This window comes from Ascaphus truei, chromosome 5 (assembly GCF_040206685.1).
Source record: "Ascaphus truei isolate aAscTru1 chromosome 5, aAscTru1.hap1, whole genome shotgun sequence".
In the NCBI taxonomy this organism is placed as follows: domain Eukaryota; kingdom Metazoa; phylum Chordata; class Amphibia; order Anura; family Ascaphidae; genus Ascaphus; species Ascaphus truei.
The window spans coordinates 113912351-113936197 of NC_134487.1; the positions used below are offsets into that span (position 1 = coordinate 113912351).

Sequence of the window (23847 nt, forward strand, 5' to 3'; positions counted from 1 at the left end):
CTGGCTAAAGAAAGAAGGGAGGGCTACTAAACATACAGTAGTCTGCTCTAGGTCACCCACAACTCATCACTGAGCTCAAGTATTAGTTACAGGTTGTATACAGATAACCCCAAAATGTGCAAAATAGCATGCTCCTTACCAGATATATATATATATATATATATATATATATATATATATATATATCTATATACACTGGCGACACACTTTATTCGAGCTCGGCTAGTCCCACGAATTCGGGTATACCCGGGTGTATTGAGGTTTGTGACTGTTTTCTGCCCGAGTGCATTGGGTTATTTTCCAAGCAGGGATTGAAGCATTTTATTCCCGCTGGCTGCAATACTGCACAGTATATATATATATACTGCATTACAATTCATGAATTTATGCCATCTGGTAGACACGCGAAGCATTGCAGCCTATTAAATCCTAATCATTATAATTTAACAGATCAGCCGCCCGTCAGCCAGGCATGAACCCAGGCTGGGAAGGCAAACGCAACGGGGCTTGTCAGAGGTGAGGAGCGGCGCATTCCAGGTATCTGCCAGGTACATACTGGGTATTTGCTTGAATAAAGTGTGTCGGTGCAGTATATAGATATATATCAACTGTAAATATTACTGTATATTCATTTGCATGTCTTAGACAGGTCTGCAGGTCTGGGGAAAGACAGAGTTGAAGACCTGTCTAAGACATGCAAATGAACATACAGTAATATTTACAGTTGCTTTATGCTTTACTGTGGAGGGTTTTTGTCACTTTTTTTACCCACCATAACCTTAATAATAGTATGTATGTATATATATATATATATATATATATATATATATATATATATATATATATATATATATATATATATATATATATATATATATATATATATATACACACACACACACACACACACACACACAGTGGTTGACAAATCACCAAAAAATCTACTCGCCACACAAAAAAATCTACTCGCTACCTAGTACCAAACGTGTGCTGCTTGGGCCAATATTTACTCGCCCGGGGGTTAAATCCACTCGCCCGGGGCGAGCAAATGTATAGGTTTGTCGAACAGTATATATATATATATATATATATATATATATATATATATATATATATATATATATATATATATATATATATATATATATATATATATATATATATATATATATATATATATATATATATATTTTTTTTTTTAACAAGTAAACAAATAAGCAAATAGTTATTTTTTCTATTGTTACAAGTCTGATAAACGTATGGATAATTTATTGTTAAATCTATTATTACAATACATGTTAACAGGGTTACCACCACTCTGGGTTTGACCGGAGACTACAAGTTTGGGATACTTATCCCCAGGCTACGGGTTGATGTAAAATCTCAAGGCAAAGGGCGGCAGATGAATTGGACCGTCGGCGGGAGCAAACTTTTAGTAGGGTGGCAGAGGACGGCCGGGCAGGAGCGCGCCCGAGGCCCGACCCGGAAGTCTTCAATAACTTCACGGGCGGCATCTCCCCCTGTATGCTCCCTTCAAAATTACTCCGCGACGGCAAATTGTGTCGCGTTGCTATGACACGGGACAGCACGTGACGTCGCAGTGCAATGTAGCTCCATGTTGCCATGACAACGGGGTGCCCTGACATGACGTCTCGTCATGGCAACTCGACACCATTTGATATCACGGAGCCAGAGAAGTAAGACAATTATATATCAATTTTTAAAAAAAGTCTCCAGGTTTTCATTTAGCAGAAGATGGCAACCCTGCACGTTTACCTTCACTGACAATATAGTTGTGTGGCTAAGCAAATTGCCAACATTTTGCTCTACATTTGTTTAACCATGATTCCGGTGGGAAAGTTTCTATGTACATATGAAACTATAGATATTTTTTTTTCAGCACAATTTAAGCTTCTCAGTAGTGTATATGCGAAATGGCTTGCATTTCATGTGGTATGAGGTTATAAATATAAAAATCTTATTTTCTTAAATAAGATATATTTAACAAATGCTATCTTTTCATTAACATGAAAATTGAATGTTATTGACCTGTGTCCAGTGACGGATTTAAAAAGTTGCCACCCTTAGTTACTTATTGTTTTGCCGCCCAGGCCGCCATCTCCTCCTGTAGCACCATCTTCCTTCTGCAGAGTTGCAACACCTTGACACATTTCCATGACAACGCACCGCCATGTTAAGTCATGTTATCATGGCAACATGTCGCAGTGTCATTTGATGCCACGATGTTACAGATGGAGGGCAGCACGGAGGAGAAGGTAAGAAGCCTTTGCAGAGGCCCCACGCTCTCCCCAGCAATCTGTGGGGGAAGAGACTGGGGCCTCTGTATATAAGAAAAAGAGGGGGGGGGTGAAAATAAAAAATTGCCACCCCAAAATGTTGCCTACTTAGGCCCGGGCCTATCAGGCCTAGTTGGAAATCCGCCAATGCCTGTGTCCCTGGCGAAAATGAATACCTGATATGCATAGGTGTACATGCTTTTTTTGTCAATACAAGCCCCAAATTAGGAAGACTGTTCACTAATTAAATGTTGAGTACTGAATGCAATAGATGCAGTGTACTCGTAACAAAACAGAACTACTCGAGCATAAAAATCTCACAAAAATAAATATTTTCTAAAGGAACAAAAAAACTCCCCCCCCCCCCCAAAAAAATCAGTTTTAAATAAACATTTTCAGCTGTCTTAATATTTTTACCCATAAATTTACACCAACGTCAGATACTGATATCCCTAGATAGACACAATGACATCATCATGTGGACACACAATGTAGTGGATAACTGGCACAGTAGCAGCTTCCTGCATATGGTGCACGGCAGGAGACTGCAATGATGTTCTCTCAAGCACCTAACATCAACAATGACCTCAACTAGGGACATAAAAAGGTAAGGAACCAGTGGGGTTATCCCCCTCTCACACCAGGAGGGAGATTGGGAACACACACACACACACACACTATATGTTTAGACTGATTTTTATATTACATTGAAATAACTCAGATCACTCTCAATGATTGGAGTTATTTCTGCTCAACTGTAGTTCTAAGAAGTGCAAGTGAGTTGCATGGCAGAGGCCGATTCAAAGCCTCCCTGACAGAAGGACATTTATAAACATCCTAAGGGCCATGCGACGATCATGATTTATAAATGTCATATTGTAGTAGCCGTGTTAGGGATTAAAAAAAAAAAAAAACCTCAGACCTAAAGCCAAAACAAAATAAAAAATCTCCAGGTTTGTACATGTAGAGATGTAGACACACAAATACATTATTTTAGACAGGCATTAAACCCTTTGCTGTTAGATAGACCTACAATACAGTTCATTGCAAGCCAGATATGCAGTGTAGGGTTGACATAATTAATTATAACTTAATGTAAACATTATTGCACATAGTAAAAAATTCCTGTTGCTAATTACTTTATGAATACTATTTAATCTTGAGCTTTCTTTTGCAAAATCCTCTCTCCAATATTGTCTCCTTTCATCATGCTCTTGGGTTTCCTTCTTTCGCATTTCTCTTTCAGCGCTGAACATGTTCCTTCTCATTTCACTGTGTTCTTGTTGCTCTTCCTCCCACTGCAGCAGTTTTTGTCGGCACTTTTCTTCAACTTCAATGTAATCAAGGCTTAAAATCATGTCCCCTCTATCTGCATTAAAATAGAAATCACACTCCTATGTAAAATGTCACTTTAAGAAATAGGATCTTTGTATTCTCCATGTGTGATTATGCCACAGCACTAATATTTATTATTGGGATTCACAAGGGATCGCTACTTCACTAGACACAAACACACATGGGTGAGAGAAAAAAACTATTTTTTTCTACAGGATAGTAATTTAGGAGAGTCCCTGGAGCAGAATCATACTATTTTATACTATTTCAGTCCCTTCCAAGGGAAACACAATGGTGGTTTAAATCTCCTCCGTCACGCGGGCCAGGATGAGCTTGAAACCCCAGAGTGACACCAGGGAAGTAATGCCGGCTACTTTACCAGAGCTGAAAATAACATGTTTTTGCTCTAGGGAATCATTGGTTCCCATCCTGTAAAAAATTAATGTTAGGTTAGGGGGATTTCTGCTTTTATTGGATTTTTGGCTCATTAAATGCAGTTTACTCTGTGGGTGTGTGAGAATGTATTTTGTATACCAAAAACAATGTGCAGGAAGTACATGGATGTAATTGTATGTATAGCGAATCCTATTCTTGTGCATATGACAAGTAAAATGACACTGTAAATAATTATGCAATGGATACCCAATTTGTCTGCCAACACACTTCCTTTAGTGATTTTGTTGTTACGGTTATCTTCCTGAATACAGTTATCACCATGGGATCGTTCTTTTTGATCTTCGTCTTCTATTTCAGCCAATACCTACGGAATTAACAAAAGTGTGAGATGTATTGGCAAACTATGATTGTTTACTATTAAAGCCAGTAACCAATGCATCTACGTCACGTAAGAACTAAAAAAAAATAAAAAAAATAAAAACTTACACTAAGCGCACTTTAATCAAACAGTGCTTCACAAATATATCATACATGATACCAATAATGTGTTATAACTCAAAGCCAGGGGCTGAAACCGAATTAAAAAAAAAAAAAAAATGCTGACATTATCAATATTGTGACACTATGTTGTAGAAGTGTTTTTTTTTTTTTAATTCATGATGTCACATTTTCTGGATTTTAAATCTCAAATCTATTAATTTCCCCCCAAAATTATGACATTCTCCTCAATGAACTGCAATGGATCATTATGCAGCAATTAACTTTCTGTCCCTATTTTACTGCCCTTCCATGGCCCCTGGGAAAATGCCCACTGTTAGCAGTGATTTATGCAGTAAATGCGTGTATGATTTATGCAGTAAATGCGTGTATGTATGTATGTATGTATGTATGTATGTATGTATGTATATATATATATTTTTTTTTTTTTTTTTTTTTTTTTTTTTAAAGGATCTACATTCTCTTCTAGGGATTCGAAAAAGGGGCAAAATACAAGCCGGTGAGGCATGCACTAAATGACCGTGGTATATGTACAGTATTGAACAGTTGCCACAACGCAATAATTCTTCTCACATATAACCAAAATAAGAGTGCTCCTGCAGTAAAGATAAGTACTATCGAGGCTGAAATAATCACAGTTCACATTTTTTTAAATAAAAGAAATACAAAATGTACAACCAGAGATTTGAATTTAAAATATATTAGATATACATGTAGCCAGGTCCCCCTCTGCCTGTCGCCCCCCCCCCCCCTCACCTTGCGGCGATCGCGGGTGCCGCCGAGCCCCATGGCGGACCCGTCGGCCGGGCGCAGGAGTGGGGGCGGATAGGAACTTGTGTGGGAGTTGCCGGGGACGCGTGCGGCCGGTTGCTAGGGCCAAATCGCGTTCCGAGGGCTCCCGGCGGCTCCCGTTGCAGGGCGCCGCCATGTTCTGCTGCCTCGCGCAGTGAGGATAGTGAGACGGGAGGCACCTGAAGTTCGCGCATGTGCAGGACAAGCGCGCAAACGTGGGCCAATGAGAGGAGGGCTCTAAGCAGGGACTACAAGTCCCATGAGCCTTAGGGGACCCCATGTGACGCCAGGGAGCCAATAGGGCTGTAGCATCTCCCTGCAGAGGAGATTAGATACTTTTCGCGCGCTGGAGGAGCACGTTAGTCGGCGCCAGGAGAGGCTAGGGGAAGGAGGAGAGGGTGCAGGAGTCAGTGACTCCCTGCACTAGGCCAGCAGCCCCCTAGGCCCCAGTTAGCCCTGAGACACCCAGTAGCTTGAGTTGTTTCAGGGACAGGCCCCAGGTTAGGGACCCTGCCCCTTACTATTAAGAGCTAGTTAGGGACACAGCGGACGCTGCACTTCCCATCCAAAGGCTTGGGATCAAGCCTGCTCCGCAGAGAGAGCGGAACTGTACCAAGGGTGGACCACCCTGACCGATCATCTCCCCGGAGGAACCGGACATCGCAAGGAAGGTCGTCGGATCCTTTGCGAAGACCCTTTAACGCCCAGGTGCCGTCGCACTGGGCAGGTAACGTTACGCACGTGCACACACGAGTACTCGCACATAGTGGCAGTGCTGACCACGGGACAAGTGGGGTTATTCTGTGGACCCGGTGTGGGGGTACACGGTGGTGGGTGTGGGGATTATGTTATATCCTAATGCAGTGCTAACATTGAATGTGATTGGTATAAGTTATGCGCATATATGCAGTAAAACCTGTTTTGTTTTACAACCGTGTGATTACCGTGATTGTTTCCTGTGAGGGCCTCCTCCCACTCCATTGGGATCCCTCCCAGGTGGAGGCGTTGCACCACGAGATTGTTATATGTATGTACCCCAGGCTCCCCGAACGGAGGCTTAGGCTCCTGAGAGCCATACAGGTATACACAGCAGGTAGTAGCGTCTGTATTCACAGGGAATACCCGTTACATATAATTTTTAATGAAACAAGCGAACCATACAGTCCAGATATCAGTGCAACAGATCAATGGACAGGTCAAAAATAAAGCATTATTTCTTCTTAATGTCTCTTTGTGTGAGCCATATAAACAAACAATGGAGTATGTAATCAGGTCCTAGTGCAGGTATTGTGCGGGCATTCAATGTGCTGTGAGCCCCATATATAACCATGTGCGACCAATGCCACAAATGAACTCATTAGTAGTAGCCTTTACTGAGGCATAACTGAGTGGGATTTAGGGTTTAATGGGGAGAGACCCAGCCCAAAGGACAAGTCAGACCTTTTAACCACCACACTCAATGAGAACCTACTTAGAATATAATAGCAGCAGTAATGTGCCTAGCACAGGAAGAAAAACTCCATGTAAAAATCACGATTGAGATGAAATAAATGCTCCACAGGCGTGCATCCAGCGAAGTGGTAATTGACAGCAGTAGAATCCTCCAAAGGGAGGTAGGAGGAGCACAGCAGGCAGGGAAACAGACTGGGATATGGCACACCCAAGGGTAAATATAGGGTATTGGGGTAACTGACGCATTTCAGGCAGATGCCCTTTGTCAAAGAGTATATACTCTTTTGGATGTCTCCCATGTCTATCCCCCAATAAATTGGATTTTATTACTTGGGTGTGCCATATCCCAGTCTGTTTCCCTGCCTGTGCCTCACCTATCCCCCTTTGGAGGATTCTAATGCTAAAAATTTTAATGAGCTTGCATACGAATGATTAAAATAAAATTGAACTGTATACTCAAAGCTGTATTTCTTACCCGTTTCCTAAGGGCATCTGGACCTTCATCATACTCAGAAGCAAATTCATCCAAATAATCTGAAGCATGGTTTGATACAGTTGCATAGCACTCGGCTTTGAAAAAAATATAGGGAAATTAAAATGATTATTCTTATCTACAGATCAGACACCCTACATATTGTACAAATATAAGATTTACAGTGAACAGTATCAACAGTAACAAACTAATCGCTGGAATAAATTAATCTGTGAATTTATGGATTTACAGATAAAAGGAATTAATATATTTACTAAAATAAATCCATACAAGTGAATAGACCATAAGATGTTAAAGTCCTCATTAGTAAATATGGCCATTAAGCCATTATTTATAAAAAAAAATTTTTAAAAATTCTGGATATATTACCAAGTAATTTCCCAGATAATGGGGAAAGACAGGGTTGCAAACCTGACTGAGACATGTGAATGCACTCACAAATGAAATTTGTATTTTGTTAAGTGCACTGTACGGTAGAGTGTTTGTCATTGTTTTTAACCAACATAAATGATATAATGTGTAGATCTATTACTTTTTTTATGTGCATTTTTAATATTGTTTTTCAAAATACCAAAATTGATTGTACTAGAAATATGTCTGCTGAGCCTCCAACACTAAGGCTGGGTCCATGGTGAGTGCGTGCTTGCGAGTGACGTCACCCACGTCTTAGCTACAGCGATTTGTGGCATGGGTAGATGCGACGGGGAGGCGTGTTGAGGAAGTCGTGATGTCACGGAGCTGGTTCGCCTTCATTGGGCGAACCGCTCACGTGACCTGGCTGTCGCGCACCTTGTGCCCCATCGCGCTGGTGCACGCGCTGTCTATGGCCGCGATCATTGCCATAAAGCATTTTGATCGCACCATGCGCGCACTCCTCCATACAGTCTCGCCGGCCATGGACACGGCCTAAGTCATTTAAAATACTTTACATGTCTGGAAGATACTTACTTATACAAGTGTCTGGAAACTCCAAATCTTGCAGAATCAGTTTCTCTGTATTTTCACCTCTGCTCTTTAAAAATTGTAGACATGAGAGAACAGAGTCTGGGAGCTCATCTGTCACCTAAAAACACAAACGCACGAAAATATATTAACTCGAGTCTACAATATCCTTTTTAACAAGTTAATGGTAAATAAACAAAGTGTTTTGTGCTTTCATTTTTAATATATATGTAGCCATGCATAATAATGACTGCATACATCTTCCCTGTTGGCAGTAAGCCCTGGTAAGTACAGGCCTGCCAACAGTAGTTATGGAGGTTTTCCCTCACACCCTGGTGTGGTGCCCTGTGTAAGGAAGGGAGTGGCTGTATGCTCTGAGTCCCTGGATAGTGACATCAGAGATGCGCCTGTCCCCTGAGGTATAAAGGGCACAACACTGTCAGTTAGTAAGTGTTGGCCAGCAGTTGTGTGAAGCAGCTGGTAAAATGTATGCTCCTGCATAAGGGATTGGAGGAATACTTTTGTGACCCTAGTGCTGTAACTAGCGGTAACAGAGTGACCAATCAAGTCTGTCTAAGCCACACTGTGTCCAGGGACCTGGCGCAGTGGTGATCTCCCTAGGAGAAAGGGAATCCCACTTCAATACGGGAGGGCGTACCTGGCAAAGGGACAGCACGGAGAGATGTGCGGCTAGAGCCGGCAGCTGCATGGGGCAGTCTGCTACATCCCAATCCACAATAAAGATGCCGTGTTCAAAGAAACCCCCACTGTGTGAGTGTGAGATTACTCAACAGTGGCAGTCACCACCGAGAAGGAGTTCCTCACCAGGACCATCTCCCTGCGGAAGCATAGATCCTGATGAGGTGGAGGCGCTGCACATGAAGTAAGTTGGACTCGTAACCACTACCTCAGATACCTGTCCTGCTGCCATCCTCTATAACACCAAGCGGGAGACTCAGGAGTCCTGTTACTTGCAGGTGCACCACCACACACGACCTTGTAATGGGGACCGGTTAGACCACACGGGCCAATGTGAGATTGGGTGGGTCAGACAAGGGGGGTCCAGCCGTTACAATTGGAGGCGCTGCTGAGATACCTGTTAACAGGACAGGCTTTTGCTAGGCACACATTAGGAAACAGAGAGAGTGTCTGCTGCCACTTTGTGCTGCGTGGGACGGAACAAGGGGTAGTCGGGGAGCTGCTGGAGCTGCAGGCCGCACAGACGCCTTGGGATCCGTTAGGGGTTAGTGAGTCTGGAGCAGGGGGCTATTGCTGTTCTAGTCGCCTTGAGGTAGCGCTAGCGGGGGACGCCTGAAGGGGTAAACTGGTAACTTAGGGCAGGAATTCTGGAAGGGTCCGCACTAGGCTAGCCAACAGTAGGTCGACGCCCAAAGTACTGCATGGAAGAGCCAGAGTACTCTAGTCTCCATTCCAGACCACTTACCAAGGAGCACAGACTGGAGGAACGTGTTACAGTAGACACAGAAAGAGTGAGCCTAGCCTGAGGTAGTGCAAACACGAGTCAGATCTACGTTAGGTACACAAGGTGGTGCACAAGGCATGTTTATTGTACGGATGTGGTAGCTGCCCCGCAGAGCGGAGCTCCATGTACAAGAACCCCGTGTTCAACGAACAAGAGAGACCTGTCGGAATGGAGGATCTGCACAGAGCAGAAGGTCCAGGATGGCAGGGAGAGAGACCCGTCAGAATGGAGGATCTGCACAGAGTAGAAGGTCCAGGATGGCGGGGAGAGAGAACCGCAAGAATGGAGGATCTGCACAGAGCAGAAGGTCCAGGATTGCGGTCAGAGGAAGAACACGCATATGAACTGTGCGTGGACGAAGAACAAGCTACAGAAGAGACTTTTGTGAGTTTGTTGTGGAATGGCGTGAAAGCCGTGGCTGCGCCGTGTTTGCCTTGTCTATGCTCTCGGGAAAGTACCCTCGAGGCTAGTGAGGACGACAGTGTTATCCGATGGGAGGAACGAAATGGACTTTGTTATACCCCAATTAACAAACAGCCAGACGCTACCTCAAATGGGAAAAAGGACAATACTTACCAAGATGGCGGTTCCCGCGTTCCCGGGATACCGCGTGGGCATGCTGCAGAAAGTCTTGCAACTTTGCAGTTTGCTAATTGTTGGCCAGGATTGGCGCCAACGAGAAAACCCCACCCCGTTGGGGAGTTTGGCGCAAAAGCTGGAGCCGCGCCCTCATGGACTATGACTCACTCTGCCCCTATGCTGGGTCAGCCTACAAGTCTACGAGACATCTCCCTAGTTTCAACCAGGGGGAGTGGTTTGCAGTTCCACCGGATATCGATGGAGAAAGAAGGAGGAGGGGTTGCCAAACCCGCCCCTACCCTTCAGTTGCGAAGAGCCATTGACCAGTACAGACCTCTGAAACGAGTGCCTCCGCTGGTGAATATGGCTGAAGTTGCTAGTAAAGTGGACCAGAGTCCGTTGATCTCTACTCATCCCTACTCGGCTCCAGGAGGCTTCCTGGTCATCCGTGTGGAGGGTGTGGAGACTGTGGCGTGTCTTTGCCTGCAGTGCAGACTGCCGGGCGGAGCCGTGGGCAGCGAGGCCCCGATGCCCCCACTGTGGACTGCAGTACATGTGGCACATGACCACTTTTGTACCGGTACAAGCTGTGGGAGTAGCAGGAAATGTCCCGATGCCGATCGACGAGCAGCCGGGAGCACTATGGAATGAGAGTGCAGGTCCCGCGGAGTCGGAGTCAGGTTCGGTGCTCCCGACGGAGAAACCCAGCCATCGGAGAGGTGATCACCGAGGAGCCCATCGCCGGTCTCCTACTGGGATGCCTCGGCCGAATTGCCAAGTGGAATCCTCGGACGAGGAGTGTGCTAGGCTGTCGAGTAAGATGGTCATAAAGAGGGACTGCCATACTATTGGTACGCCCTGGAGAGATGCCATTCGCTGTGGTGGAGACACGGAGTCGAGTGTCTCCAGTACCGCGACCACCCGATCGCCGGAGTCCCACTGCCGTGGTGACTAGTGGATCGGAAGGAGGTCGATCCACCCCGACCCTGCGAGGTACTAAGATGACACCGTGCCTGTCGCAGACCCAGGGGGTGGAGGAGAAGGAAGAGCGAGTCCAGAGCCAGACTGGATCGCGCAGCAGACGGGCGTTGCCAGATGTCCTCGTGGAGGAAGAGATCCTGATTGGGGATCCAACCCAAGATGGCGTCGAAGCACGTGCGTGCACGGAGGAGATTCCAGATGACCAGAGCGGCATTGAGTGGGAGGTGCTAGCGCCTCTGCGGTCGAGCAGCGGAAGTCGATCCCCTACTACCAGGGGGAGCGGGCGTTCGAGCCGGAGAGCAAGAAGCCCAGCTGCTGGAGTCAAGAAAGGACTTTGTGGCGAACTCAAGGCAGGTATTGCTGGACTGGAGAGCAGGTCGTAACCCTGTCAATACCTACCGTTCGGTCCCGTTCCTCAACCCCGTCCACTCCCAAAGTTAGCCACAAGGCCTAGTTAACGCCCCTGTCCCCGTCACTCTGTCATTCGGGTCCACTTTTAGTTTAGGGGGTGTCAGGGGATTCCCGGGGTCCTATCCAAGAACGGACTGGAAGCCTGGACTGGGGAACGTCCGATAGTGGATCGGAGGGTGGAGGGAGGATTACTCGACATGGGTCGATGGCCAGCGAGAGTTATAGCGCGCTGGGTATTGAGGGCGGACACTGGTCACAGAGTAAGAGCCAAGTGGGGCGATCTGAGGGTACGTCCGGGGTATCTTCGGGTGGGCCTGATGAGGAATCGATAGAGGAGTCTATAGAACCTAGTTCCGAGGAACGAAGAGAGACTAGGTGGTGGGCCCCGTTGTACGAGGGGTATGTCGCTTGGTTCGACCGCACCCGATTTATCCTAGAAAGGAAGGGGGTGGTTGATCACTGGTGGGCTGCAGGTGACTTTGATGACGAGGCATACCTTAGGGCCCTAAGGGTAAGGTGGGATCGCATCCAGGCAGGCCTTATTATCCCAAAGGGGTCCGCAGGGTTGGATGACCCGGTAGAGACCGATGAGCCCCTGTCATGGGTGCTGCCCGGGGTGGCTGGCGAAAGTAAGTTGACTAGGGCTTGCCGAGCTGAACGGGCTGTTGCGGCAAAATACAGAAAGTCACATGGGCTTGATTACCCGTATGTCCCAGAACCTCTAATGAGAGAGATAGAGGAAAATAGGGAGAGATGGCTTAAAAACGATATCCAGCACTATATCGTAGATAAAGGGGGAGCCATTAAAGGAATTCAGGCCGAGCAGAGGGTGTCCCAACTTATGCGGATCTGGAAGATAGGACGCAGTGTGTACATGCACAAAGTGGTGTATTGCAATGAGCGAGGGGTACCACGGGAATACAGCGTGACTGTGCATGATGCCGCGGGGCGGGAGGTGAAGAAGCCAGACCCTCGACATTATTATTGAGTGCCAAATTAGAGTGGTCTGCTTTTTCTTTAGTGCTCCCTGCTGGTCAGTGAGTGAGATGGGCTTGCATTATTATGTCAATGTGATGATGTTTGCCATGTTATTTGTGTGTTCTTTTGCAGTGTTTCCTGGCGCAAGGTACACCAAATTTAGGTCCCAGCCGGGACGGTGGGTATTAACCAGGGGGAGTATGTAGCCATGCATAATAATGACTGCATACATCTTCCCTGTTGGCAGTAAGCCCTGGTAAGTACAGGCCTGCCAACTGTAGTTATGGAGGTTTTCCCTCACACCCTGGTGTGGTGCCCTGTGTAAGGAAGGGAGTGGCTGTATGCTCTGAGTCCCTGGATAGTGACATCAGAGATGCGCCTGCCCCCTGAGGTATAAAGGGCACAACACTGTCAGTTAGTAAGTGTTGGCCAGCAGTTGTGTGAAGCAGCTGGTAAAATGTATGCTCCTGCATAAGGGATTGGAGGAATACTTTTGTGACCCTAGTGCTGTAACTAGCGGTAGCAGAGTGACCAATCAAGTCTGTCTAAGCCACACTGTGTCCAGGGACCTGGCGCAGTGGTGATTTCCCTAGGAGAAAGGGAATCCCACTTCAATACGGGAGGGCGTACCTGGCAAAGGGACAGCACAGAGAGATGTGCGGCTAGAGCCGGCAGTCTGCTACATCCCAATCCACAATAAAGATGCCGTGTTCAAAGAAACCCCCACTGTGTGAGTGTGAGATTACTCAACAGTGGCAGTCACCACCGAGAAGGAGTTCCTCACCAGGACCATCTCCCTGCGGAAGCATAGATCCTGATGAGGTGGAGGCGCTGCACATGAAGTAAGTTGGACTCGTAACCACTACCTCAGATACCTGTCCTGCTGCCATCCTCTATAACACCAAGCGGGAGACTCAGGAGTCCTGTTACTTGCAGGTGCACCACCACACACGACCTTGTAATGGGGACCGGTTAGACCACACGGGCCAATGTGAGATTGGGTGGGTCAGACAAGGGGGGTCCAGCCGTTACATATAAATAGTAGCCTACTGTCTAGCCGTCATATTCGACAAATTATGAAAACAATGTTGCTACTGTACTAGCCCAGAGATGACCACTCATCAACACAAGAAGATCTGCAAACAATAGCAGTGGCACTGCTGAGTGCTGAGCTGAAAACAAAATACTGAAAGACAAACAAGCAGCGAAGAAAAATAATAGGTGAAATAATAGGTGTGTGACCAGCGCTTATGTAAACAACAATGGTAGATAATAATGAACCTTAGATACAGAGTCCAAATGGTAGTCCTGGAGCTGCCTTGAAAAGAATATTCTGGTATCTTCTACCCAGAGTTGGATTGAGGGCTGGAAATTGTCTTTTCTGGCGCTGAGGTGAGGTGTTTGAAGAATGTACTTGCAATCTCTTCTGTTGAGCAGTGACCTCAGGGAAAAGGAGAGAAAAAAGACAAAACATGCAGGGAACAAAACCTATTACATTAACCTTGTCATTTTAATGTAATAAATTGCTCCTTCATTGCATAACCCTGTCATCCCTTGGGTAATACACTATTGCAGGTTCCCTGCATGTTTTGTCTTTTTTCTCTCCTTTTCCCTGAGGTAACTGCTCAACAGAAGAGATTGCAAGTACATTCTTCAAACACCTCACCTCAGCGCCAGAAAAGATAATTTCCAGCCCTCAAAGCAGCGAAGAAAGCTGAGAAATGAAGGCGACCTCCCATGAAAAACAGTGTATTTAAATACAAAACAGATGTGGGTCAGATTCGCAAGTTCAGTATGTGTGTATAAATATCACACTTTCTGGGGAGGGTGCTTCTATCAGATTACCTATGTATAAAGGTACTGTACAAAAATAAGGGGATAGGCGCACCATCAATATGCAAAAAATGTCTTATTGGCCCAACGTTTCGGCTACCCTCTGATAAAGGCTTAAGAGACTTTTTTTTTGCATATTTTTGATGTGCCTATCGCTTTGAGAGAGATAGATGGAGAACAGAAAAGAGCAGGAAGCAACTAACTCATATTTAACCTATGAAGGAACTGTTAAAAAAAGGATAGAGAAGGTTGTCACATACTTTATTGTAGCTCTAACATGTGCGAGTAAGCATGAACTGAGGCTTCCCATAAAAAAGGCATAATTAAATGTTTAAAAATTTGTTTTATCACAACATTAGTTAATGTTGGACTACACCTTCACCATTACCAGTGTTAATCCACCTTGCCCAAGATTTGCATGGGCAGCCCTAATCTGCCTTTGGTAGGACTAAATAACAATGCCAAAGAATAAAGATATAAACAAAAAATCTGCATATATCTTTTGTAAGCGCACATTAGCTGATCCCCTCTTCTTAACAGTGCAGAGTGCTACACGTCCGTCAACATTTGCAGTCATTTCAGAAGCCAGCACATGACTGCCATTGCCAAACAGAATTGGAGGGGGATCCATCTCCGTTTCGATCAGTCCGACTGCTCCATCGGTTGGAAAACTAGCCTAACTGCAATAATGTACCTAGTACATCAATAGGGGCATTGGGGTACCAGGGCCGGGACGTATCAGTTATGTCATTGGGGAACTGAAAAGGTTAAACTCTGGATAGCAGGTGTAGTCTGGAAACCTACGGCACACATTAACTAAGCGGTGCATGTGGCCCATTTACAGGGCTGTAAAAATTGCACCCACCTGCATCAGTCCACCACGGGAGCCCAATTGTTCAGAGCGGGAGGCCGATCCAGTAGATAACTATAATATATTTGGAAGCACAGTTGTCAATGACAGCTCTGATTCCCAAAGTCATATTCCTCAATGCGTTGCATAGCGCTATACACAGCATTACAAGGGGGTAACTTCGGCAAGCACATTGATTGACAGCTGTGCTTTAGAAAATGTTGTTCCGCAGTTTTCTAGCGCCTCCATGCATCCCCCACAATTTTCCACTAGTCCCGGGACGAGTACATTTTTCCTACTCACTAATTTTATTTTAATGGACTTCAGCGTCACTTAGTAAATATGGTACTACGTCTTTATCAGCAGCTAATTAGTCGACCAGTGCAAAAAGGAGGGGTATTTTACAAAAGACAAACCATTTAAAACCCCAGCTCTCATATATAAATGTACATCTAATGGGGAGGTTACGCCATGGACCAAATGAATGGTAATACTGTATGTGTTAATGGATTCATTGTAGATGATTGTGACTAAAAAAAAAAAAAAAAAAAACATAAGAGAAGTACCTGTATTTTACATATTTTAATGGTCTTTAAATTTACTGTACCAGGGAGGGCATTATTATAATCTTCACCTTATCTCTCTAGTGATAACCTTGTATCTAAAGGAAAAAAAGTGACAACCCTCACTTTCATTTGTTCTTCTATGGGAAGTCATTATTATTAACCAAACAGCTAAATATGGAAAACAATAAGTATATAAACAGAAATGCATTGAACCGTACAGAGCTAAGTAAAAAATATATCCTTTACGGTTGGTTGAATCTTTTTAAAATCTCATCGTACTCGGCATTATTACATTTATAATCAACAGATAACTTATAGGGAGAATAAAATGAGGTCTCTACAAAATAAAACTTGGTGTGTGTATGTGTGTCCGCCGAGCTTGTTACTAGTGCTGCTGTGTTTCATAGTGTCTGTAATGTCACATTAATGTGGAGGACTGTGCAGCGCGTCACTGCTCCCTGCAGTGCCGCTGTTACTAGTCGCTCCTGTATCCTAGCAACGGCAGTAACACTACAGTTACCGCACAACGTGCAAACCACCCCGGCCCCAATTAATACCTCGTCTTCGTTGTTATCCTGAATGTCATCATATTCATCCTCCCCTTCCTCTCCCGGTGACTCGCTCCACAGACCGTCCAGTATGGGAATCCTGCTCAATTCCTGCTCGATCTCCTCATCCTCCTCCATAACTACCTGCGATGCGCTCGTGTGTCTATCACGTGATCATAGTGTGGGAACAAACTTTCATTTGCCAGGCTTCAACGTAGCGCCTCACCGCTGCGTGCGCACAATAACATGAATGGGATCACGTAGTTAACGCTACAGTTGGCGTGACTCACAGGTGGACATGATTGATTACGGCAAAAGCCCTACGAAGTGGAGTGTCTCACAACAGGAACCATTATCAATTTCTTTTATTGGTTCGTTTATGTAATGTTTTACATTTCAAACTGCTAATTGTAAGACTTACAATATTTCAGTTTCAAGGAATTCACACTGCTTCCACAACCACTCAGATTGTGTGGGTCACAATTAGATTATAATCAAACTGTAGAGAGAAGGGCACACCAGACTGTAATAGATTTAAAGTTTAAGCATAACTTTTGTTCAGAGAAAACACAGAGGTTAGGGAGTGATCACAAAACCACACCAATTGAAAAAGTAATAGGTGAATAATTATGGTAATCAAAAATGTGGGTGCAAACTGAACTGAAAAGTGAATCAGAAAAAGGGGGGGAAGGAGAGCACAAAATGAATGTGCCTCCTAAAAGAATTCACTATACTGCACTCCTACATTGTATAAAATTTAACTTTTAATACATTTCCTTAAAACATATGTTACCAAAACGTTGTGTAATGTGAATTAAAAATAAATTAAATTAACAATACTGAGCATCCGTGTCCATGAATATATGTTGGAATAATCCCAAGCAGTTTATTGTGGTTGAGATTGGAAGACAGAGGATGCTGATAGTAAGGGTATACACCTCTCTGAAGCACCTATGAGACCAAAATAAATGTATATAAATGTAAACACTCAGTGAGTAATTATATAATAAGCATTCAGCAGACCTGCTTGAACATATGAACCACAAGGCACTTAGGATTGATAGTTAATGCTATGTTACCATCCCATAGTTATGGTAGTGCAGCTGGTATTGTGGTAATGGAGAAAAATAATTCACAACATAGTGAAGTTGGTACAGCATTTTTACCAGTGAGTTACTCAGCAACGAGCTGCAAATGAACACCTCATATAAAGCAGGAAAGCTAACTTACTGACTGTTGGTAAATAACCAATATTAGGTCTACATAGATAGAGCCAGGAGACTACAAAACACTACATAAAAACCGCTCCAAGTAGGAGACTGACAACATTGCGCGTCCAACGCGCGTTTCCCTCCAGCAAAGGAGCTTCTTCAGGGACAAATCTACTGGGGGAAGGAGGACTGAGACCTTTTATACCCAAACAGTACCTTGATTGTGAAAGTTGGGTGAATTCCGGCGTGGATAATATCACCTTAGTCTCAGTGTCTTTGGTGGCGTTCTGAGCCCAGAACCCACCTTGCAGGGCTGCACTGCTTCAGCGCTGTGTCCCTGACTATACAAACAGCTAATGGGGCAGGGTCCCTATCTAGGGCCTGTCCCTATAGCACAACAAGTTACACAGTGGCTCAGGACCTAATTGGGACCTAGGGGGCTGCTGGCCTAATGCAGTGGGTCACTGACCCCTGCACTCACCTCCTTCCCCTAGCTTGTCCTGGTCCTGACTAACGTGCTTCTCTAGCGTGTGAAATGTATCTAATTCCCCTCTGCAGGGAGATCCTATAGCCCTATTGGCTCCATGGCGTCACGTGGGGTCCCCTAAGGCTCATGGGACCTGTAGTCCCTGCTTAGAGCCCTCCTCTCATTGGTAGTGTGTTCGCGCGCTTGTACTGCGCATGCGCGAGCTGTCAGAAGGCCTCCGCACTTCTGCCCTAACTGCGCATGCGCCAGGCAATCTAAGATGGCGGCCCCCTCGGCAGGCACCGCCGGGCGTCCCCGGCAACCGGCCGCATGTGTCCCCGACAACCGGCCGCATTCTGAGAAGAGGCGCGCTATGCGCGCACACGCCCCCGCACCATCCCGCGAGCGGCCGCTCTGCTCCCGACCGCCGCGGTGAGTACCCGGAGGGGGGTTCCGCAAGGCAGAGGGGGGACCTGGCTTCATCCTCCCCCTGGTAAAAACCCCAACGACCTCGCTTGGGCCACAACTTAAACAACTATACACAGAAGTTATATAATAAAAATGCATATCAATACGAACACAACTTAACACATCGGATGACTTTACACGATGTTACATAACTCTGTAAGCATTACAATTACTGATTGTATTTTGCTACGAGACCACTGCTGAGCCTCATAATGGGGTGCCCCAATTTGGTCATAGGAAGAAGGGGGTAAGATGGTCCGTGGTTCACAGCAACTTCAGCAGCCAACGCATGGATGTCTAAAAAAACTTTATTGATCGCTAGCAGCAAACATCAGGCAACCACTCTAACATGTTTCGTCCAGGCTATGGACTTTTTCAAAGAGTGCTGATAGTGTATGGCAGCCAAATAGATATAGGGAGTTGTGAGTGTATGCCACCAATAGAAACAGGGAACGTATTTAAACCTCACCTGTGGTAGATTAATCATTAAAGTGGATAACTATCTCCCCAACAATCCCCATAGCAATGGCTGCACAACAAGGTATTTACAACATACACATGAAAAATCTTAAAAACAAAACAGAACATATAATGGATAAATTTAAAAACACAACTACTGATGTTTTAAGTTACCAGCATCATTATTATTATATAAAGCTATATCAATTAATGGAAGTATACAGATGTATAACAAAGGATTTCATATATCTAGTACTTATAAAATCTTTTTTGTACTTATAAAGCATTTTCAGTATCAAGATTCACTTTAAAGGGATATAAACATTTTATCAATTTATTCACATAATTCATATCCATGAATACAGTGGCAACCGCATGACAGACAGTAACTTAATATGTCACCTCCCAGATCACAATGTAATTGGGTGAACACTGTGAACCCACCCCAAAACTTAGCCATTACCCCATCAGGAAGTGTTTCAGTTCCCACTCCTGATTGATGCCGGCCGGATGGAGTGTGTTCAGAGTGTACACCCAATACATTTCCTGTTTATTTAATACCCCCTCTCTATGGCCTCCTCTAGCGTTACAAGGGATATGTTCAATTGCCATATAGGAAAAGTTGGCTATTCCCCCTTTAGGGCATCTGGAGAAGTGTCTGGGAACTGGATGAGACACATCATTCTTTTTAATAAGCCTGACATGCTCGGCAATGCGGGTCTTGACTGGCCGAATGGTTCGTCCCACATATAATTTTTTGCAACCACATCTCAAAAGATAAATGGTGTAGGATGTATTACAATTCAAAAATTCTTTAATAAAATATTTTTTTCCATTGATGTGAGTTTGGACAAATTTTGTACTATGAACATATTTACACATGGAACAATTTCCACATGCATAAAAACCTTTAGGAATACTACCAATTCTTTTAAGATCAGTTTTAGTTTGAAAGTGACTTGGCGAGAGGTGTGATGCTAGTGTCTTAGCCCTACGGAATGAAAATTTTGGTCCCTTCAAGGTAAACTCAGCAATATCCTTATCAAGGCACAAGGTGTGCCAATGTTTATGCACAATGTCGCATATAAGCTTGGATTGGCGACTATAAGTCGTGATGAATAATGGACTCATATCACTATACTTGCTCTTAGATTGTATGTACCCCTTATGATGTTTGTCTTTTTTCTTTTTATCGAGGATTCCAGGGCGATCCAAAGTCATAGCGTACTCGTATGCTGTCTGGATATCTGTATATTTGTAACCCCTGGCTTGGAATCTCTCAAATAGTGCTTGTGACTGCAAAGAGAAATTCTCGTCATCAGAACATATCCGTCTCAACCTTACAAATTGGGCCCTCGGAATACTTTTGATTAAAGATTGTGGATGACAACTTTTGGCTGACAGTAGTGTGTTTCGGGAGTTTGGCTTGCGAAATATGTCAGTTTGGATTAGCATGTCATGGTCTATGTAAAGGAGCAGGTCCAGATAATTGATGCAATTTATATTTTGTTCATAAGTGAATTTGATATTAACATTATTGATATTAAGTGTGTTTATAAATGCTACAAGTGATGATTCATCGCCGTCCCATATAATAATGAGATCGTCGATGAATCTTTTATAGTAAATAATTTGTGAACGATAAGAATTATTACTGTGATATATATATTGTGCTTCCCATAACCCCATGAATAAGTTTGCATATGATGGTGCAAAACTTGTGCCCATTGCAGTGCCTAATAATTGTAAATAAAAACGTGAATCAAATAAGAAATAATTGTGAGTTAATAAAAATGTAATAGATTCTAATAGAAAAGTGCAAAGTGAAGTGGACAGATGTGATAAATTTAAAAAGTGCGTGATAGCTAATAACCCGTGATCGTGATTAATGATGGAATACAGAGAGATCACGTCAAGGGTGACCCATCTGTATTCTTTTTTCCAGACCAGATCCTTTACATCTACCATGAGGTCCGTGGAATCCTTAATGAATGACGGTAATGCCAGTACCAATGGTTTGAGATAAGAGTCCACATACCGCGATAACCCATCTCCCAAAGATCCAATACCTGCCACTATAGGACGACCAGGAGGGTCGACCAGTGACTTATGGATCTTTGGGAGATGGTGGAATACTGGAATCACGGGATGTGGACTTCTCAAAAATTCAATCTCATGTTTGTCTAATGTACAAAGTATCTTTCCAAATTCAATAATTTCATCTAGTTGACTAATAAAGTCCTGTGTTGGATCCTTTTTAAGAAGTTTATACTGATCCGGATTCCCTAGCTGCCGTAATGCCTCCTGTTTGTATTGTAGGGTGGATAAAACCACAAGGGCTCCACCTTTATCAGCATTTCTAAACATGATGTCTTTGTTATGCTTCAAGGTGTCTAGTTCATGAATCTCCGTGTATGTCAGGTTATTGGCATGCATAGATGAGCAGGAGAAACCTTTAGATAAAATTTGAAGGTCTCTTTCTACCAACCTTTCAAATGCCGTAATGAAAGGCCCCCTATTGGCATTGGGGCAGAAGATAGACTTCTTTTTAAATCCTGAGGAGTGGGTGCCAAAGAAAGGTTGGGAGAAAGCATTGATTTCTTCGCCTTGCTGCTCAAGTAATGCGTCCAAGTCTGATAATACACAGGTTTCCTGAAAGGTATCAAGAGAAATATTAGTTAATGCATCATTAGTAACAATATTAGGTAGTTCATCATCAGTATTGGGTAATACAACATCATTATCAGAGTCAGACAAGTTATTAGTTTGAAAATGTCCTCTTGATATAAAAAACTTTTTTAAGGATAATTTGCGAGTAAACCTTTGGAGGTCAATCACAGTCTGGAACAAGTGGAAGTCCTGAACCGGGGCAAAACCCAGTCCCTTATTTAGTAGAGATAATTGTGCATGGGAGAGTTCCACTCCTGAGAGATTAATGACGTTATTATCACACTCATCTATGTGTACTTCTTTCTTTTTGGTCTCCTGCGAGTTTCCACGTTTTCTCCGCGATCGTCTGGTTCGCGGCGTGATCGTGTTCCTGTGGATAAAAAAGAAGACGAAGAGGGAGCCTGTTCCTGATTTTTTGATCTGGCCCCATTAGATGTGATGGATGACCTGCTGTCGCTCCTAGATCTCCCATGGTTATCCCGTATACTCTCAGTAGAACCTTCAAAAGATACAGAGTGAGATCTCAATTCGCACTCTGAGTAGTCTGACTCCGCACCTGAGTTGTCAGCTGATCCTCCCTTTAAGATAGACTTATTAGGGTTGCTTTTAGACCATCCTTTGGATTGAGGTTTAAACCCCCTTGCTGTATTGGATCCCACATTCTTTCTTGTTTGAGGTTTCTGCCAACAATAAATTTGTCCTTTTATATAATCTACACGGTCTCGTTCGAACTTGCTGTGTTTTTTGTCACTTATTGTGTCCTCTATGGTCTCAATATTAGTCAGCAGAGTTTTGTCGTTTTTTATAAATTGATCCATTTTAGTAAATGGCTTCAAGTTGTTCCTCAAAAGGTTTATTTCCAACATTAATTGCTCCTTTTCTTTTGACTTCTGCTGAATGATTAGTTCCATTAGCTTTAAGGAACATTGGTTTAGAGTATCAGTCCAGTCCTGCTCAAATTGCATATTGGTAAAGCCAAATGTTGGTGTCTTTTTTATTCGCAAACCTCGTGGTATTCTTTTACATCTAATATAGTTGTTCAATGAGGTGATGTCCCACCATAGGCGTATATTCAACACCAACAGTCTTTCTAGCTTTACAAAGTAATGTGTGAGGTCTGAAGGCTCCTCACATATAACCTCAGTACTTTGTAAAGCTAGAACTTTGTAAAGCTGCCATACACTATCAGCACTCTTTGAAAAAGTCCATAGCCTGGACGAAACATGTTAGAGTGGTTGCCTGATGTTTGCTGCTAGCGATCAATAAAGTTTTTTTAGACATCCATGCGTTGGCTGCTGAAGTTGCTGTGAACCACGGACCATCTTACCCCCTTCTTCCTGTGTCATCATTTCCGGAGGAGCACGCTGACGCCAGCTACACCAGAGGAGGAAGCCGCTGCAGAATTCCCTGCACCAACAGGGACGGCTTTTTCGTGAGTACTCCTAACCTCCACGCGGTATTTCAGGGAGATTATTGAGGCGGTTAGTGCCGGGCTGTGATTTACTTGGGGGCGCCCCTTAGGGAGGTGTCCCCCTGTTCCTCTATCCGGCTTACTATTACCCAACTCCCTGTTTTCAATACCGGAGGCTTATTGTTTCATTAATCATTGCTGGGTCTCTCTTCAATCAAGTTGCCATAAAGTGTGTGCACTACCTGTTAGCAGCCTCGGTATACTGGGTAATTCCATATTCTCTACCAATTTGGTCATAGGTTAAGCGGTTTGTAGGGTACCTTACTCTTTAGCTCCTACGGAGCTGTTCTTCAGCAACTCCCTCTAGGAAGTAATAAGTACAGTCCTGAGGCTCAGCCTCTTCCCTTGAGGGGAGAAATGTCTCTGAACAGTCTCTGTTAGGCACAAAGCACGGGCTCTGTGGATCCAAAGGCTGGCCTGTTGGTGCCACCTTAGTAGGCGTTGGCCTACGGGGCCCTTTACCCGTAGCTCCTCCGGGAGATGCCTCTTCAGGGGAATAGTCCCTTTGAGAGGGTCCTTCCATAGGGTCTTCAGGAGTTTCAGAGTTGGGGCAATTATTCACAGTCTCTTGACCAATCTCTGTGAAATCGGACTCACTGTTGAGCGGTGTGGCCAGTATTTCTGCTTCTTCGTCTCCCACTTGTGGGATGGGGAGAAGGTGATTACGA

At 44.2% G+C, this 23847-nt stretch overlaps 2 protein-coding genes across 3 annotated transcripts in view; one reads left to right on the plus strand and one right to left on the minus strand.

Moving 5' to 3' along the window:
- The window catches only part of LRRIQ1 (leucine rich repeats and IQ motif containing 1), a 338249-nt gene extending 321624 nt beyond the window's left edge, over nucleotides 1-16625 (minus strand). For both annotated transcript variants that reach the window (XM_075600485.1, XM_075600486.1), the window contains exons 1-6: nucleotides 16444-16625; nucleotides 15336-15395; nucleotides 8212-8326; nucleotides 7246-7340; nucleotides 4275-4392; nucleotides 3437-3666 (exon numbers count right to left, since the gene is read on the minus strand). In XM_075600485.1, the coding sequence (XP_075456600.1) occupies nucleotides 3437-3666; nucleotides 4275-4392; nucleotides 7246-7340; nucleotides 8212-8326; nucleotides 15336-15395; nucleotides 16444-16572 (747 nt within the window). In that variant the 5' untranslated portion in view covers nucleotides 16573-16625. The remainder of the gene's footprint in view (nucleotides 1-3436; nucleotides 3667-4274; nucleotides 4393-7245; nucleotides 7341-8211; nucleotides 8327-15335; nucleotides 15396-16443) is intronic.
- A 102-nt stretch (nucleotides 16626-16727) lies between these two features.
- TSPAN19 (tetraspanin 19) overlaps nucleotides 16728-23847 on the plus strand; it is a 77315-nt gene continuing 70195 nt past the window's right edge. Inside the window, exon 1 of the mRNA XM_075600490.1 lies at nucleotides 16728-16805. The gene's annotated coding sequence lies outside the window, so the exon portion shown is untranslated. The remainder of the gene's footprint in view (nucleotides 16806-23847) is intronic.